This window comes from Limulus polyphemus, unplaced genomic scaffold (assembly GCF_000517525.1).
Source record: "Limulus polyphemus unplaced genomic scaffold, Limulus_polyphemus-2.1.2 Scaffold2184, whole genome shotgun sequence".
In the NCBI taxonomy this organism is placed as follows: domain Eukaryota; kingdom Metazoa; phylum Arthropoda; class Merostomata; order Xiphosura; family Limulidae; genus Limulus; species Limulus polyphemus.
Genome location: NW_013667794.1, coordinates 165472 through 185007, shown reverse-complemented (window position 1 = coordinate 185007; position 19536 = coordinate 165472). Strand labels below are relative to the sequence as shown.

Sequence of the window (19536 nt, the reverse complement as noted above, 5' to 3'; positions counted from 1 at the left end):
TACACTGTATTACATGTTTAATGAGCAGACAAACAATGATTAAAAAAAATCTATAAATAAAATAAATTGGAGTACAGTGATCACAGATAAACTGGTTAATGTTTAACCTTCAAAAACTTAGCAAATAGATTAACCTAATGTGGAAGTAAAACTTCCTGAAAAACATTCTTATAAATTTTCATGTTTAAGTTAATTTGAATGGTTGGAATATTTTTGTTTTCCATGTTCACTGATGACACACACATGCTGCAACAGAGAAAAGAAAAATAAAGTTTCAGAGTTGAAATAAGTAAAAAAAAAAGACTAAATGTCAAGTTTTAGCAAACTTTTCTTCTTAATTATGCATATAACTTAATTAGGTTTTTCTACATCATTACCACACTCATAACTGCAAACTTGTATAATTGTAATAGCATACAGTGTTACACTACTTTTTAACAAGATAGTTAACTTTCGTAATACCTTGAATCCATGACTCATCACCAAAAAAAATATATGCAGACGTATTTTATATCATCTCTTTCCCAAATTGTTTTTCATATTTCAATACTTCTCCAACATTTTGACATGCACATTAAGCAGCATCTTTAAATCCATCCACTTTTAAATGCAATACAAGATATCCTGTGCTATGCTTAAGTGCACATTACTGTGCAGATACTGCTTTACATAACAAGAATGTCTCATTATGGAAATGTTAAAACACTACAATCCAAAAACAATTTTATCATGAATATGAAAGTCTTTGTTAAGCTGCAGCACACATTGTACGTTTTCCTAATAGCTAAAACAAGTTCAAATAAATAACTAAAATTCAAATAAATTTAAAGAAATTAATATGAAAGTTTCCTTGCTAAGCTGAAGTACATAGAAATACATGAATTTTTACTCCTTAATGAAACTAAACTTGTTACAAATGTATTTTTTTTGTACATTTAGGGCATGGATTAAATAATTACTTATTTTATGATAGATGTTGATATCATTAATATTTCTCTAGAGTTTGTTAAAACCTAGAATGTACAATTTATTTTCAGATTCTGCAATGGTTCACTTAGGCTATTCACCATCTAACATTCTTTCTAAAAATATCTTTTGATACTGGTTTTATTGGTAATACACAAGCTTATATAAAACTTAGTACTCTGACAATGGTCCAAGTGTGAATAAAGAAAGTTACATATTATTTATTAATGACAAAATCTGAAGTAAACAATTTGGACACACAATTTTCTTTAGATTCTCACACAGACACGCAATTGCTTTAGTCGTTTTCCTAAGATATTTCAACATTATTATGAGCCTTGCCAACACCAGGCTACATGTGCTTTGAAGTTCAACTTTTACTAAAATGGGAAAAACATTGAAGTTTTCAGATTTTTATATATATATTAGTCCTTTGCAGTTAATTGTTTTATTCTGGTAAAGATTTAATGATCTCTCAACAAACAAAAATAAATTTCAAGTCGGTAAAGAAGATATTTCCTCCAACTCAAACGATATAATGATGCCTATAAGATACATACCATGTGAAGTTGAAATACTTGAGAAGCAATACCTCTGTTTTACCAATCTTGTAGTTCAAAATAAAGCACAAAGAAACAATTGCATATAAGCAAGTCGATTTTGTTGCATTGCTATATAGTGAAGCACACAAGTCGCTACACCATTTAATTAGTTTTATTTCCTATTCGAGTTTGTAAAACTGATAACAAGCTCAATACTGTCAGAAATTAAATTTTTAATTTGTATTATGCAACTTCAATAATTATGTATACATTTATCTAACCTTAGTTTTAATTATCTAAATGAAATTGTTTTCATATATTGATCATTTAAATATTTGTTACATAGAAAAAAAACAACAAAATACTTTAAATTAAACACTAAACTATTAACATAAACCATTTAATGTTGCAGCAACAAACAAACAAAAACATGCACTTATTAGAGTTGTTTACAGTATCCCTCATTTTAGATTAAAGTTGACTATAAAACCTCATACTTTTATGCTAAAATTTCTGACCCTATAGGACAAATAAATAGATTAACTCACACAAGGGCAGAGTAGCAACAAACTTAATATACAATATTTGTTTTACACAAGAAAAATAAAGCTCAACTGTTGTGTAACAATTGTTTTAAGAGATCAGTCACGAGAAGCTCAATGAGGAATAACACTTTTGTTTATAAACACACATATATACAAGCAGATATATTTCACAGACAATAAACCTAAACTAAGCACTTCAAGACAAGTGTGAATATTTACTTACATTTAGATCTCTAAAATACTCATTGTAGTCCAGAGCATAGCCAACTATAAATCGATCTGGGATTTCAAATCCCACATCTGTGAAGAAAAAAAAAATTATGTTTCAAGCAGTAAAAAAGGTTTTAGTTGATTATCATAAAAAATGTTGTTATTCTGTTCTAGATAAGGAGATACCAAATATGGGTGGGGGGGGGGGTGAAGCTTTGTTGACACTTCCAAGTGATTCAGGACAAAAAAAAATCCACAGATTTTTAAAATTGATAATATGATGTTTAATCTCTTAGGGGAAAATGAACTGGAGTGGTTCAGAGTGAAATGTGGGGGTGCATCATCTGATTTACTGTAACAACAAAAAGATAACTGTTACAGTTATACAATGATTTTTGCCAATTTAACAGAAAAAATGCATAACAAAAAGTACATATAGTATCAGACTATTTTAAGGTTAGACATGACTTGTTTCTGTAAATATTCTATTATTTCTCGTCAAAAGTTACTTCATACACATTTAAGATAATGATAATGAAAGAACACTTTTTGTTTACAAAATCAAATATTTTCAGATTTTGAAGACAACAAAAAGATTTGCTGAATTAGAAGTACACTCAGTAGAGAGCATACTTTCACCATGCAGCATTGATCATATTCAGACCTTAAAGAAATACAAAAATCTGTACATGTGTCTGTCATTATCAATGGACACAAACCATTTTTAGCAGGACAATGGGAAATAATATTCTACACATGTTCACCAGGTTTCATCAAAACCTGATCATTTTAGACTGAGTTATAAAGCAAAAATAGTGTGAAAAATTGGTCCCGATATTAACAAATTGGGATTTTTTGGGTTTGAGACCTCACTGAGACCTTGTCCTTTAACCCTCTAAAAACTAATCACTTCTAACTTTGGTCTTAGTCCAAATGTATACCAACTTTTGTCCAAATTCATTCAGCCATTTTCGAAAAATATTGCTGATAAACACACAGGAGTAAAAATATAACCTCTGCCCAACTTTGGTAGCAGAGGTAATAAAACAATTTAACACTTTTTCTGAACATAAGCTATACATATATATTAGGAAAAGAATTTTGAATAAAATAATATAGTTTTACATGTTAAACTATGTATATTATAGGTTTAACTGGTCAGTAAGAGATGGGGCAAAAGCATAATGATGGCTTCTTAACTGTATCACGTTTAAAGCCAAAAATCATTATTATTCTCTTCGTAACTTCAACATTTTCCAAAAGGTAATCAAACAAACACCTAAATGTTAGCCCACTTGATAAAAACTTGTTTCAATTTTATGACTTTTGTTTCTTAATCAAGCATTTGTTTCATAGTTCACATGACCACTGTGAATGTTGCAAAGATTTGGTTTCATCATAGTAGAAAAAATATGTAAATTTTGTAGGTGACTAAATGTCACCAGATATTATGTAAAAAAAATATTATCATAATTATCTCTGCCACTGAAGGTGGATGGAGGTTGTTTTCACTCCTCTGTATGTGTTAGCAATATTTCTTGAAAACAGCTGAATAGATTTGAACAAAAGTTTGTATACATTTGGATTATGACCCAACTTAGAAGTGATTAGTTTTTGGAGGGTCAGGGTCATAGCAAGGTCACAAAAATCTGTTAACTTGGGGACCAATTTTTCACACTATTTTTGCTCTATGACTCAGTCAAAAATGATCAGATTGTGATGAAACTTGGTGAAAATATGTTGATTATTCCTCATTATCCTGCCAAAAATGGTCCATTGATAGCAATGGGCATACAGACACATTTTCATATTTTTTTTTTAGAGCCAGATATGATCAACACTGTATGGCAGAGGTATTCACTCTATTGAGTGCCCTTCTAGCTTAACTTGAAACATGCAGAGAGTACAGCGTACTTACAATCAGGTTGAAATCCTGAACTTGATGATGTCCTCTTCACTAACAAGCTGAAAATCAACACTGATACTTAAATCTACAAATATAAAGCAACTATCAACTACATATTTTATACATTTTCCATGCTTCTAATATCCCCGAGGTATTCATTAAGTACAAACAAAATTAATATGTCACAACAAAAGATAAACTATTGATATACACTTATTTAATCTAGATCTGCAACTTTAACACTAAATAATGAGATCCTGCTTCAGTTATCATAAGTCTTCAAATTTAACACAGAGAGAGAGAGAGTTGTAAATTTTGTAGTAGGAGTACACATTCATCATTTTTAAGCAAATGGTAAACGATATCAAGAAACAACTGAAATAACGACATTTCTATTCTGTATTTCAAAGAACAGAATATAACATTTAAAAATGCAAACGTAGAAAGTTTTTGGAATAGCAGATTATTTTGTTCTAAAATATTTGATGTCACTAGAGCACTCATTACAAATCCTTCTTATGGGAACAGTGAAAACAAGAAATAATACCATACTTATCTACCTTTAAAACTTACAGAAACCTTCTTCAGGTCCAAGTTGAATAGTCCCAAAATGAATAATGCAATTTATCAAGAAAATTGTTAGATTACAGGTTTTAATGTAGATAAATCCTACAAAACTTTCAATTCATAATTGATAAAATCTAACAGCCTCTATGATGGAATATATTTAAAATAATGAGAAGAAAGTGGATACCACATACATAACTGACTGTCCCTTGACGAGTAGATGCAAGTAAAATAACTGATGTATAAATTCCTTGTTAATATTATAATTTTGTGGACTGATGAACAATATCAGTTTTGTCTCATTATGATACACAATAATATTGATACTTAAATAGTTTTTGTACTTTTTACAAGAATGGACATGAAATAAAACAACGGATTATAATTTAAAATATAAAAAAACCCAACAGCTGTACCTCGCAACTTTTATAGATTTTGGTTGCTTTTTCTCCAAAATTTCTAATAACACTTGCATTGTCTTGCCAGTATCAACAATATCTTCTACTACCAGCACATTCTGAAATGTTTTAAAAGGTTGAAAATATTATATATTTGTCATGAATAAACAAACTTGTGCTGTCTTATGTCTTACCAACATCAATGTCTACCATTATTAGCACATTTGAAAATTCTTTTAATACAAGTTATATATATATTCATTCAGAAAGAATAAATCATTTTTCAATTACTAAATACTAAAACTTAAACAACAGTTTAAATACATAATATCCAATTTTTCACTAAAATAATTTGACTTTCTTTTTCAGATATAAACTGAGCTATAAAACTAAAATTAATTACTGCAACTCTGATGTTAAAAATACTCTTATGAATCATAACATAAAATTAAATAAATTAGTCAAAAAACTTGTGTTTGTAAAAATGTGTGTTAATGGTTGGTATAACCACACATTTAGAAAGAAGCAAACAAGTAATAGGCACAATAAAAGTTTCTAAAAGTAAAATGTTTGTCAGCAAATGTAATACTAGTATACAGGAAAACAAGAAACTTAACTTACTAAACATGTTTATTAAAGTCTCACTGCAAATTATTGCTCTACACAAAATATGATTGTTGGAAACATTTAAATGATAGTCAAAGTAACTTTCTTGTAATTCCTTTAAGTTATTTGATTGTGATGCTATTATCAATACATGTTTAAGGACTGATTTAATTTAATAAAATGATATTTGAGCAGTTTATGTAAATACAGGGTTAAATATGTTATATTAAGATGATTTTGAATATGCAAATCATATGACAAACACAGCCAATATAGTCATGGTGAAAATTAATATTAAATTCTGATCAAATCAAACTACCCACATAGATCAGAACTAAAGGCAACTATTAGAACTACAATTCAACATTGCTTGGCATTTCGTGGGTCGTGTGATACCACTGAAAATTTACTACTTTTGGGAAAGACATGAAACAGCCCTTTTCAATGCAAAGTATTCACATACTTGGTTCATAAAGATGCATTCACATCAGGATATCTCTTTTACTTAATGGCATTGAACCAAAAAGGAATATGAATCAACTTAGGGTACAAGGAACACTCAGAAACAGACCTGGAACAAGTCATACTCCAGCCATGGCAAGTAAAAGTATAGCATCTTATAACAGATGAGAATCTATGAACATAAAAGTCATTAGCAAATGATATCCATGTGTCCCAGGCAACAGTACACAACATAACCAAGAAGAATCTCCATCTGAAAGTCACATGTGTTACTTACACAACATATCCATTGATCTGTAGTATGTCTCAAATAGCTGAAGAATGAAATAGTATTCATGCTATTCCATACAAAGACATATCAGTTATGTTATCAGGTGCAGCACCTATGAATATCGGTGCAATCTTAGTATTGAAATGGGTGCTGTGAAATTGTCATGCCAACAGGGAGGGGTACCTTCAATATGACAGCCTTACAATGGAACCTTTCTCAAAGGAAACTATGCCGTAGGGCTATTTTCAAAATGCCCGGTTATAAGAGCATGACTAGGCATGATGATATGGTTATATGGACTGTGATGATGTGGAATAAAGTTCAATTAAATACAATGCAAAGTACTGTTATCAATTAAACAAAACAACAAAAAAAAAACTTTGATAGAAGTAACTATGCAAGTAAAAACAAATATTTAGCTTTTTCAACAAACTTGTAAGAGATATGAAGTAATAATGGCCATATATGTAGGTAACTTTAGTACAAAATGGGTTTTCTTTACTTTTAAGGCATCTTGTAATAATAAGTATATAATTAAAAAAAAATCACAGAATTATCATTTTCTGAAATATGTAGTGTAACAGTACCAAAAATGATGCCCTGCCTTTTACAATGTAGTGTGGTAACATAAGGGTAATTTATTACAGTTTTAAAAGCTAGATATGTAAGATAGTTAGGGAAAGTGATATAGCAACATTTCTTCCACTCCTATTTGTTTAGAAGATGTGACTGTGTTTTTAAATTCAAAATATTAGTGAGTAATTTATGAAATTGATTTATATTGGAAAGATTATCATATGATTACATGAAACATCCAAGTGAGAGTGAATTATGGTTCAATAATTTAGAATCAAATAGGTCAAACTGGGCTAAAAAGATATTTTGCAAAGCTTAATGGTCAGCCAGTTGTGTGTGTGTGCGCACACGATTATTTTGTGTATAGCATTAATCATCATATAATAAAATATTAGGTATCTAAAGATTTCTTGGAGCAAAGTAAAACTGGATTTTGTGTATTTCTCATGTTCCGAGTTATTGCCCAAAATGTGCATACTTAATAAAGTTTATTTACTTAAACTGCCAGCCGTGACCATTACTCAGAATGGACGAATAGATTCTGGCAACTGTTAAAACAGCAGAAAATGCATCTTCGACAAAGCAGGAGGTGTGGCATACAATTAAAACCAACAAATCTAGTTAACATTGGCCAAGCTTTCCTTTTTCTGCTATATTTGTATACAGGTTACTAAGCAGGGCTACGACACTTCAAAAACTCACTTAAAAGTTTCTGATTTGTCAATATGCACCAGTTTTAACATCTTATTTTTTGAGCTCAGACAATCTTTCTACATCATGCAGATATATTCAACCTCCTGCCAGTAGATTTCTTGTTTAAATTTCTATTATTACCTCCTATGCTCCAATGCCCGATAAATTCATCTTTCTTCTGTCACTTCCATTTTGCTAGGCTAGGAAAGTTTGGTTGCTCACAGTAATAGATTAGATTTTAGTTTCTTTTGAAACATCATGCCTAATTTAAATTTGTGCAAGCAGTATCTGGCAATTAGTTAAAAACCAGCATACAGCTTATTTATTTAATGTTAGAGACTAGTACCTACTTATGTAGAGATTTTGCATCAATGTACATGCAAAATGGTTAGAAAGACTACATCACATGGTAATGCTAAAGTTTAATTTGCATTAAGACCTGCCTTTTAAGCTAAAATAGGCAACTCTGTGGGAACTAACATCACACGGTCCTAATTAGGATTTCATCTTAAATTAAAAGTTTTGCAAAGTTACTAATTTTATCTAATAAATCAAAAATAAACAAAATTCAATAAGTTTTTGCCACACTTCCAACCTGATGTGGCTTCTTTTCTTAATCTACAACATTCACTCTTTTTCCAAAAGTTTCTTACTCATAGGTCCAGTTGAATTGTGAGGGAAACTCCCAAGCATGGTCAATAAAGTAATTATGACAAAATGGACATATTTTTCCTATTTCTTTTATATAAACTTATTCAATGTCATATTACCCTGGCACTTACTCAAGTGTACAAAATAATACTTCAGTTATAATTACAAGATTTTCTCTACAAGCTCAAACGATACTAAAAACGAATCTGAGACTGATAAGCCAAACCAAATTTGTTTTTGTGGTAATTCAATGTCTTTTTTAAGTTAATACTGATTAGCATTAAACCAAAATGTTAAAATGAGTTTTCATAATTTAGGAAGAGTTAAGGTGGTTGTGATTAAAAACAAAACATAGTATTCTATATAAAGGACACAATATTTAAAATTATGTAATCACGTATAATTATTAATTGAACTATCTGGAGCTATTTTTGGCAAAAACAAATTATGAAAATATTTTTATTTATTATTATTATTAAGGCCCAGAAACACTGAAAAGTTTGCTAACATTTGACAATGTCTACCAACAAACTGTTCATTATTAGTGAAATATTTTGTTTAAGTGTTGCATTTTATAGTGAAATATTATCTGGGTAACTGAAATAGATGTTTAAAACAAAATTGTTAAATGAAACATAAAAGTACCTTGTTTTGTAGAAAAGACAGTCCATCCACACGCATAACCTTTACTTTTCCTGTTGAATGGTTATCCTTTGATAATTAGAAAAGAAATCTTTTACTTAACTTTAACAAAAAGTACTTTAAAAGACAGATATAACAGGGTGGACAACCTTAAAATTTTGTTTTTACTGACAGATAAATAGTAGCCTTTATTTTACTGATACTATAATTTTTATCAACATCATTAAAAGAAAATGTTTATGGGTTTACAAACTGTATTAAAATGCAATTTTTTTTTTTACTGACTGTCACTGTGCATAAATTTATTGGGAAAAACGCATTAATGCACGTACATGTGCTAAAAATACCAACACAACACACTTCCAGATAATAATGTGTCAGTCTCCACTGAATATGCATGTGATACTGTATCAAGTTTATAAAAGGTCAGTTGGAGTCAACATAAAATGATAAAAGAAGTTTGTGAACCCTGAAAGGGGAAATTTTGGATACTGAATTATTGGTATATAGGGTCCAGACAATTTGGCTCACTCACTCATCCTATAATATACTGTGGCAATGTGATAAACAAATGGGAAATTGTTGGATGTGCTAAGGTAGAATATTGTCTTAGCTTTCAAAAGTAATCACCTCTTGGTCCATGTGAACTTTGAAGTATATTGTGAAGTGAAACCATATATCTGGCAAATTTTTTTTAATGATTGTATCAAAATAGGAAAAACAGTAAAGCATGCACTCAACATTTTATAAAAAAAAAGTTTCTAAAATTAAAATACTTCAAGTTTTTGATAAAAAGTCACATGAAACAAATTAAGACACTAACCAATACACATTGCCTTTTTGTTAAATATTTAAGTTTCTATAAAGAATATAATACCAGTAATTTATGTAGTACACCAGAGTTCAAATCATAAGAACAAAATATTGACTCCTTACCTCATAATTCTGTAGGCGAATAAAATATACTGAAAAGGGGACAGAGTTTTCAGAGCTGAAGCGATAATATTGTTTTATCTTTTCCAAAAGATCAGCAAGAAATTTATAACCCCCTTTTAGTACACAAAGAACTGCAAATGGTTCTTTTCCAAGTTCAACTGCAATATCTCGAGCTAACTGCTCAATTCTAAATGAAAAATACAGAGGCAAAATAATTTCAATCTTAGGTTTAATGAATTTGAGTTGAAAGTATTATGAACAAATGACTTGTTGCAGTTGTGTTTCTGAAAAGCTGCTTGCCTTTCATTTTCCAAATAGCATCAAATTAAAAGAGTACAATATTAGAGAAAAACTTGTTATTATTATAACTTGTTTTTTTTTAGATGTTCTGTAGGTTTCTAGAATAGCTTGCCTGACAAAGTAGCATGTTTTGTAACTTCGTTCAAGGTTTTGGTGAATGATTATATGAACATTAAGAAGAAAGGTTCAAACCATTCATTTACATGATAGTTAGGTTTTAAGGATTTTTGTTTCACCTATTGTTAGCATTATCAATCCAAACACAGAATTTGGTAATTTTTCAGCCCACCAAGTAACTTAAACTACTTTAAATCAATTTAAAATCTTTATTTCAAATACAGTTTCAAGAAATAAGCCTCAAATTATACGTGTTAAAGTTTTCAAAATCAAGATTGATCCAAATTCTACTTCTTTACACACATTCCAAAAGGTCAATAAGCTAAACAAATTAAAACACACTTGTTTCTTATGACAGTATTTTATATTGCTTCAGTTCACAACCAATACCCTTCAAACAATTGGAATATTTTCAAATCTTAAAGCAAAAATCTTTTAAAATTAAGGTAGCAGAGTGCAGACTGGAGTGTAAACATAATTAAATTAGAAAAATAAATACAAAATAAATAACCAGTCACAAGTGTGTGTGTGCGTGCATGCTGTTCTTTTTCTCTTAAAGCACGTATCTCTTAACACATACTGCGAGACAAAGTTAGCAAAACCTAGCAAATTCACTAAAATAAAAAAGTAATTGTAAGCCCCCTTTTTTTTTAAACTAGCAGAAAAGGATTAATCACCTATTTACACAGAGTTTTAGTTATGAGGTGAAGATGCTTAATTATATTTAAAAAAAAACGTTTAAAAGAGGGGCTGCTTTCTGTTTGAAAAGATTGATAATGTATTTAAGATTTTAAAAAGCTTATCTGTTTTGTTCATTAAGATATTTAAAACACACTTCCCACTAAGAACTATGTTCCTACGGACCACTTCATAATGTCTAGTAAAACTTTGATATAAATTAATCCTACTAAATACATGCTGCAATAAACAATTCCCTAAAAGTTTCCTATAAACAGCATTCAAATCCCCTCACAAAAATGATCCCAGGTTTGGGGGACTAATCATATATGGATAAATTGAAATTTCTTGACATATTTCACTGGAGAGGAAAAGGGCTCATGATTGTCATACGTTCAAAATCCATAACCTTAGATGATCTCTTCATAAAAAATACTCTGCAGGCAGTAAAAGAAACAAGCTTAAGATATGGAAAACACACATGATTGCGGTTAAGGCAATATTACTTTCCTACTAGGGTGATCAGCCAATGGTTTGCTTTCAACTGTGATAGATGCTGAAGGAGTTTTATAAGGATTAGTATTTTAGAGATTAGGGTTTGATACAGGAAAGAGGTTTCTATATGTAGTTTGGAGATGGGAAATAGCAGAAAATTGGGTAGCCCAGATAGGCTAAGTGACCCCTTGTTATCCTTTGGAAACGAAACACATTATATGAGCAAAATTACAGTTTGTAGCTTTTACTCGACATTACCAAATGATTTTTAGGCAAAAGCAAAAAAATCCTTAATTTTTTTCCAACATAAAATGACATATATACTACAGATAATATTTTTGCTGTTAAAATTTTTCTATTGTTAACATGGTTCTGAGAGACGAGTAGTGTAAAATAATGGTACATTTACATTGTACTGGATTCTAGCATTTTCTCACATTTTGGGCAAAAGGTGTAAAAAAAGCATGGAATTTGGTACAAATGTAATTTGAATATTACAAAACATATATGTAGAACCACCTAAAAAAATATTCCATTTCCAATTTACTTCAGAATGGTAGATGGAAAAGGTGAATTTTTTAAAAATGGAATTGCCCATTTCTTCTTTATTATTATTATTTAATATTGTTCCACCAACCTGCAACAAAAATGGCTAGGATTATTGTAATACATCTTGAGCAATATTACTAAATTTATCATTGCACATTTTGAAGGATAATATTAAAGTTTATTTGACTAATTAAGAAATAACAGCACCTGTACAAACTTCAACATCCAATCATTTTAATGCAGTCTGTGGTTCATATGGAGCCTCATAATGTACTACATGCATATGTATATAGCCATGTGCAGACTGTGGATGTAATGTAATGTTTGTATGGCAGGCATGACACATGTTCCATAGCTGATTATTAACTTGTTGTTGCAATTATATTGATATTGTGTATTGTTTGTTTATGTATAGGGTTCTTGCCTTTCAGTCATGAAGCAGCTGATAGGATCAGTTTTTTTTTTTTTACCACTGCATGATCGATTTTTGCCATGTTACACAAATGTCTAGGCAGTCTCCCACAACAGAAATCTTTAGGTTGTAGTTTAAAAGATGGCACCAAGCTCAGTTTCGAGCATCGGGTTGGCAATCATGGCGATGGCAAGTGTTGAATGATAGCCAACACTGTGTGATCGTGAATTTTATAGGTACATCAGATAGTAGCCATCCTTTAAGATGACTATAGGGAGTGGCAAGAAGCAGAAGATGGTGAAAATGATGGTAATTCTAGGTGACAGTGGGGCAGAAATTCTGTAGCTATACATCTTGTTTAAAAAATATTTGGTTTCAGATAAAATGGCCCATTTTTATGAAATTCCCTACACTGTAATGGTTAGTATTTCAGACTATACAATAGTAACTAATCAAAATTTGATTTTCCTTGTATTCGTGATTATTAAATTCAGTTCATCATTCTAGAAATATTTTTTGGCAAAAAGTCAGATAAATGATCTGTGCCAAACTATTGGTTAGGTTATTTTTTTTAAACATAAAGTACAATAAAAGTAGTATAAATATAACAAAGTTGTACAAGATACAAACAAACAAGAAAAGGTACTTCATATAATGTTGAAATATTAAATACAACTTAATTTGAATTGATTTCATTAAAGCAATACAAGAGAGTACTCTGGTCTTTCACTGTTGTACAGTATATGTAACACCATTTCAGAGTTTACATTGTAGTTCCTATTCCTTAAAAGAACAAAGTAAATTTATAGCATACAAATTTAATTACCAGCACATCATTAAATAATCAAACAAAATTCTTAACATTTTAGAGAATTAGTCTTGTTTGATTAAATTTATCATAAGTACCCTAACATAACATCAAACAAAACATTTTTTCTAAACTTTGATGCTAATTTATGTTAGACTAACAAAGATATTTAGTGGAATTTTTAACAATATTCGTACAAAATTAAAAAACAAATTATTGCTTAGTCTATTACAGTTCTCACATGTATGTTTACTAAGATTATAATGACAAAAGTTAAGCAGATGACATTAACTGTCTGTGAAAATTTACTTGTACTGTAAAGATTCCATGTTGTAAATATGATAGAAATGAAACACTAATGTTGAAATCTTAGTGGTTTCAAAAAAATTTTCAAAATGAGAGTTTGGCTAAGCCCAGAGTGGTCCCTGAGAACAATTTCTGTTGTAATATGACACTAACCTGTCTTGTATTAATCCACTAGGAATTAAAATAGAGTCTAAAGAATCTTCATAATGATGAGGAACACAAAAATAGTCCACATCATATCCTTTGTAATCATCAGGCAGCTATCAAAAAGAAAAGATCAAACAGTAATAATATAATACACCGTGATATGACTATCTATGAAAAAAAAATGCACAAACAACACTTTACTATCAATGTGTGATGAGGTAACTCGCACTGTATATTCAAAAACAGTTTTGGTGTACAATGAATCATCAAAATAAAGTAGAACTCTTCAGAACATTACATAGACAGCTAGTCAAAGCAGTAAGTCTGCAATTAGAAGGAATCATGGGATCATTCTTAAGTTTAGAAAATGGGATGATGATAGCTCGATGCCATAAATCAGGAAATTCTTCTTCCTATCAAACTCAGGTAAAAAAGATCCAGTTTGAGATAGGCTAAGAGAGCTAGTCCAACTGATGTAATACTACATCAACAAAGAGCAAGTTTAAGTCCCACCAGAATGAGTGGTCAATTACAGTAATAAAGACAATTTGGCCAAAAAAAGATGAATGGGTTATTCCGGTCCATGTCTTGATGATCAAGAAGGCAAGGGAACAAGTAGAGGTGCTTGAGCTGTGCAAGAAGCACTCTCCAAGGGTGTTAGCAACAACCTGTAAATCAGTATCTTCTTGGTCATTGGGTTGCAATATTAAGAAGGAATGGGACATACAGTTCCCAATAACCTTTCAAATAATTTTCTTTGAACTTTGGAACTAGAAGTGGAAGAGATGCTGAAAGAGAATTTAATCCACAATTCCTTCTGGCTTTAATGCCTTGATCTGCTTGAAATAGGCACAAACTTTCTAAAGACTTGGGTCATTTCATGAGGTGGGCTTGTACTTGGTAAATGCCTTTTCAAAATTTTAGCAAAAGGTTATGTATATTTGTTATCATAAACATTTTTTTTTTTTAACAGGCTTGCAGGGAAACTCTACGTCCAGGTGAAACTGATGAGAAAAAAATATTATGCATTGTTAGCACATAATTTCTAGTCTTCTAGGTAGCATGTAAGCTAGTAATAAGAAAAACAGGATTTTAGATTGTATACATATAAATATTTAGTACAAATCTAAGAAGGTCATCACTTCTCTCTAAAATGATGATGTTTCTCTTACTATGAGTATTGTATTCAGTTTTGGTAAACATATTTAAGAACGAATGTTGAATATTTGGAAAAAAAATTCAGATAGGACCTACTAGGATAATTTTAGTGTTGGAGGGACTATCCTACATGTATAGGTTGAAATCACAACTTCTTTCTGTTGAAGAAGTAAAGAGTTCAGAAGGACATGATTAAGATTCCAGATGACTTTCCAGATTTATGGGTCACTAACATAAATTTTTCATAAAATTAATTAAGTTTGTTGAGGTGCCAGAAGACAGACATTAACCAAAATCACAGGACACAAATTTAAGGTACAGAAAATCTCAGGCATGAACCCAGTAAAGACAGTATTACTTCTGTGACAGAGTAGTTGGCCTAAGGAAGAGTTTATCTTCAGATTTAGTGAACTGCAACAACGAAAGAAATTATAACAAGATTGGATTAGTATTTTAGACATCAGCACTGGAAATACTTTTTTTTTTTTTTATGTTGGAGGGTGGTAGTCAAAAATGGAATAGCTTAGATAAATGTAATTGTCTTTTGCTATCCTTTGAAAAATTAAATAACTACAGGTTTCTGCTATTAGTAGTGTTACTAAATCATCAGTAAATGGGTAACAAGACATATTGATATTCTTAAGCATCAAGCTAAATATTTTTTTTAATGAGCTTAGAAAGGGGGTAAAGCAATTATTCACAAAACACCTGGTTAAAAAAATAAAAAAAAAGATTAAATTTATTTCTGTATAAAATGATCTAACATTACTCATCCTGTTGCACTGTACACTCTCTAGTTGGTTGTTTCTTAACTGAAACTACAGCTCAGTATTTTTTTATGCCAAACCATCATAACAATATGTCTAAATAAAAAGATAAAGAAAAAAAGGAGGTATAAAGTCCCTAGATGTTAATACTAGTAATAAGAAATATATCATAAACTACATGTACTTTAATCTACCAGTAACAGGGTTTAACTTTTAAGTACACCACACACCATGGGCAAAATTATGTTGGTTCTCACCGGTACTGTGCACCAGAACTTACTTTTTTAATGCAGTATTAGTACTAGGACTTATTTGAACTGTTTTGTCGTTTGTTTTTTAAATTTACGCATAGATTTTTTTATTCTTTTTCAAAAAAGTTCCAACTTTACCCAGCTGAGTACCTCTACTTCTTGTTTGAGGATTTCACCCCTGCCACACACTGTCCAATGTTAATGGTCAAATATGTACAGTTATGGTGTAAATACATGCATTAAGAACTTATACTTTTACAGAACTCCGAGTAAGACTAATAACTTATACTTGTGTAAATAACTAAAAAAGAAAAATACACAGTCACATTAAAATACCACAATGCAAGATTTTCTAGTCATGGTTTCCAACTTTCCTGCGGTGAAATTTCAGTTTATGTTGCCTCTATTTTATAACTATACTATTTATACATCTTCATCAGTATTATATTTATAATAAGCTTAATAGTAACGCCACTGTCCATCCTCCATTATTCATACACAGTACACGAGCTCGCTGTTGGTGTAAAGTTGTACCGTCCACCGCTGAATATTAAATAACTTCTGCTGTTTTAACGTTTATATGAGCTCAAGGTCATTACATTATTTAGATATATTTCCAGAGGTGTTTTATAAGTGTTCTTTTTGTGCCCAATACATTACTAAGCAGTTATTATACTGTATGTGTTAGCTAATTCCAACTAACTACTAATTATTTGTTCTATGTCATTCTGACCTCCCCCCATTAACATAAATTGCTTTGGCTAAAATATGAACTTGCATTGCTACTAACGCCATCTAGCACAAGTGAATATAATGACTTAATGATTTTTTCTTTATTTACTATTTTAATGTAAAATAAAGATATACATAAAAGAGTTTTTATCTTTTTTTCCAGTTATATGCTTTGTTTATCAAAATAACGAAATTATATTCCATAAAACATATGCTAGAACGTCGAAGTTCAATGAAGAGGAGAAACGATAGTACTAATAAAAATAAATAAAAAATCTGGTCAGTTAGCACATATTTTACTTTCATCAAAGTGTAGCAGATTATCTCAATTTATACTTGAAACAATCTCGCATATAAAGAATAATAAAAAATATAACCGCAGAACAAGTTCCAGTTTTCTAGAACTTTAGTTATACACTAGTTAAATTTTAACTTAGCTTCTTTGTATAAAAACATAATAGCAGTATAAGTTCCAGTTTTCTAAAACTTAAGTTAGAGCCTTAATTAAAGTTTAACCCGAAACAGCGAAATCTGGAAATAATATTATAATTGCATTTATTAACTAATTTTATAGTAACTTCAATAACTAATTTATTCAAAATATTCAGTAAAGCGGTAACGAAAGGAAGTACAGATTATAGAACATGTTAAGAAAGTAGCAACTTACAAGTTGCACGAGACATCAGATTATAAATATAACTATTCTTAGCTGAATGTTAAATGAAGTTATTTAGAATAATTTTACGTCTAGAGATGCCTATAAAATGTAAGTCATTAAGAGATGGACGGTATTTTGCTATAAGTAAGTTTTATCATGGAGTTTTTAGACAACATGTATCGATGGCCAAGGTACTCAATAGGCATAATACAAATATGCACGCTAAAAATCAACAATGACAGATAGTTTTACTTTAAAAGATTATTGCGACTCACTTTCATTTGTTTCCATACTCAACAAGCCTCAAAACAAGGCAAGAAACCATTGCTAAGATACCAAACCAGAAAGTGATCAACCCACCAAATTGTTCATATTTCCTCTTGTTGTTTCAGTCGAGATAACTTTACAACTACTTTATCACTAACGTCAGTTTAAATCTAAGTCCACTCTATGTATTTCTGGGCAGTGCACGATGTTATTGTTTAATTACAATAACTATCAGTAATTAAAAAAATACCATAATTCTGGTGTAAACGATGTTATCATATACCCCTTGAAGTGCGCTTTCTTTTAAAAAATCTGGTGTTCCTTTGCTTAAGTACAGGTTGAAATAGGAATTACCAGCCAATTATAGATGAATGTTAGATGACTGTAACATGTTGAATACTCAATGCTCCTTACACTATACAATCAGTGTCTTTAGGGAACCAACCCCTATATCATGTATGAAGTGAAGGGGCAAAAAAATCAATACACACATGATATTAAATTTTATTACATATATTCATATAACACACTAACTTTCAGTCATTGAAAAAACGTCACAAGACAAGGATTAAAAATATTTTGTAAATGTAATATGATGTAGGGATGGCAGTGTCAAAATAAATGTAAGCAAGAAAATTCATATATCTATACATAGATCATCCCTATATGAACTTTCAATATCAAAATTTAATGTTACACTGTAAAATGCATATTTGACTTTAATATTACTACATTTGGAAATTATATATTTCTGACTGTTGACACACAGTTTGTTTATCATAATATCATGGTCATGTCAAGGTAGGCATCAATTAGTGTAACTAAGAGCCTAGGACTTACGTACAAGGAAATCCAAATTGAGTCAAGACATGTCTTGATTATGACAGACTATTACAGACTCTCTCTACGAGATCGGCCGAAATGACCGACCTCGTAACCATTTCGTACTCGTGCATTTACAGTGTAACATTGAATGTTATTATCGAAAGTCATGTAGGGATGATATTTCTATATCTGTATCATTCTTATATTCTTGTCTGAATTCTTTATGGTACTGCTGTCCCTACATCACTTTACACTTACAAAATTTTTTTTTATTACTTGTTCAGTTTATTACTAATTTAAGTAGTCTCACATAAGTAGTGGTTTACATTTTCTCTATTTGAAACGGACTCATAAAAATGGAAATTACATGTCTGCGGAATTACAACGCTAGAAACCAGAACACAGATAGCCCATTGTGTAGCTTTGTGCTTAAGTACAAACATACAAACTGTAAAACAAACTTTTGCTGGTTTCTCTTCTACAGAACACACACACTCACTTTCTTTGAACACATAAACTCCATTCATCCTAACATCAAATTTACCAAAGAACACGAAAACTATATACAGTTATCTTTTCTTAACCTCAACAGTATTAGATCGGACACACAGTTTAAAACCAAAATTCACCGTAAGAACACACACACCGGCCTCTACACCCCCTACCATTCCGCTCATGACTCCACACAAAAAATCAATACACTGAAAAACCTCATAAACACAGCCATAAGACTTTGCTCAACGGACTACATAGATGAACAAATCAACCACATAAAGCATTCCTTCATTCAAATCAACAAATTTCCACCAGCTATTATCGAAAAACTCTCCAATATTCACCACAACAAAACTCAACTTACGAACAAAATTGATACTAACAAACCCAACAATAGAACATTACACTGTAGTTTACCTTTTGTCCCTGAAACCAAGTCAAAAATAATCCACACTTGGACAAAACTAGTCATTAAACATAAAATTCCTGTCAACATCAAATTCTCTCAAAATCCCGGCCCTAAATTAAAATAATTACTAAACAAAAAATATTTAGAATCACATAATACCAACGTCATTTACAACATAACATGCAATAACT

At 30.4% G+C, this 19536-nt stretch overlaps 1 protein-coding gene across 2 annotated transcripts; it reads right to left on the bottom strand.

Annotated features, from left to right (window-relative positions):
- LOC106466197 (hypoxanthine-guanine phosphoribosyltransferase-like) lies at positions 1–16724 on the bottom strand. 2 transcript variants are annotated; one of them, XM_013926440.2, is made up of 8 exons: positions 16296–16724; positions 13790–13896; positions 9972–10158; positions 9039–9104; positions 5153–5253; positions 4182–4228; positions 2277–2353; positions 1–246 (listed from the first exon to the last, which is right to left on the bottom strand). In XM_013926440.2, the coding sequence occupies exons 1-8, from the start codon at positions 16317–16319 to the stop codon at positions 190–192; spliced, it is 666 nt and encodes a 221-aa protein (XP_013781894.1). In that variant the 5' UTR covers positions 16320–16724; the 3' UTR covers positions 1–189. The 2 variants fall into 2 exon arrangements, with proteins under 2 accessions (XP_013781894.1, XP_022249862.1); XM_022394154.1 differs by having other exon boundaries at positions 16443–16724.
- Between the last annotated feature and the right edge of the window lie 2812 nt (positions 16725–19536).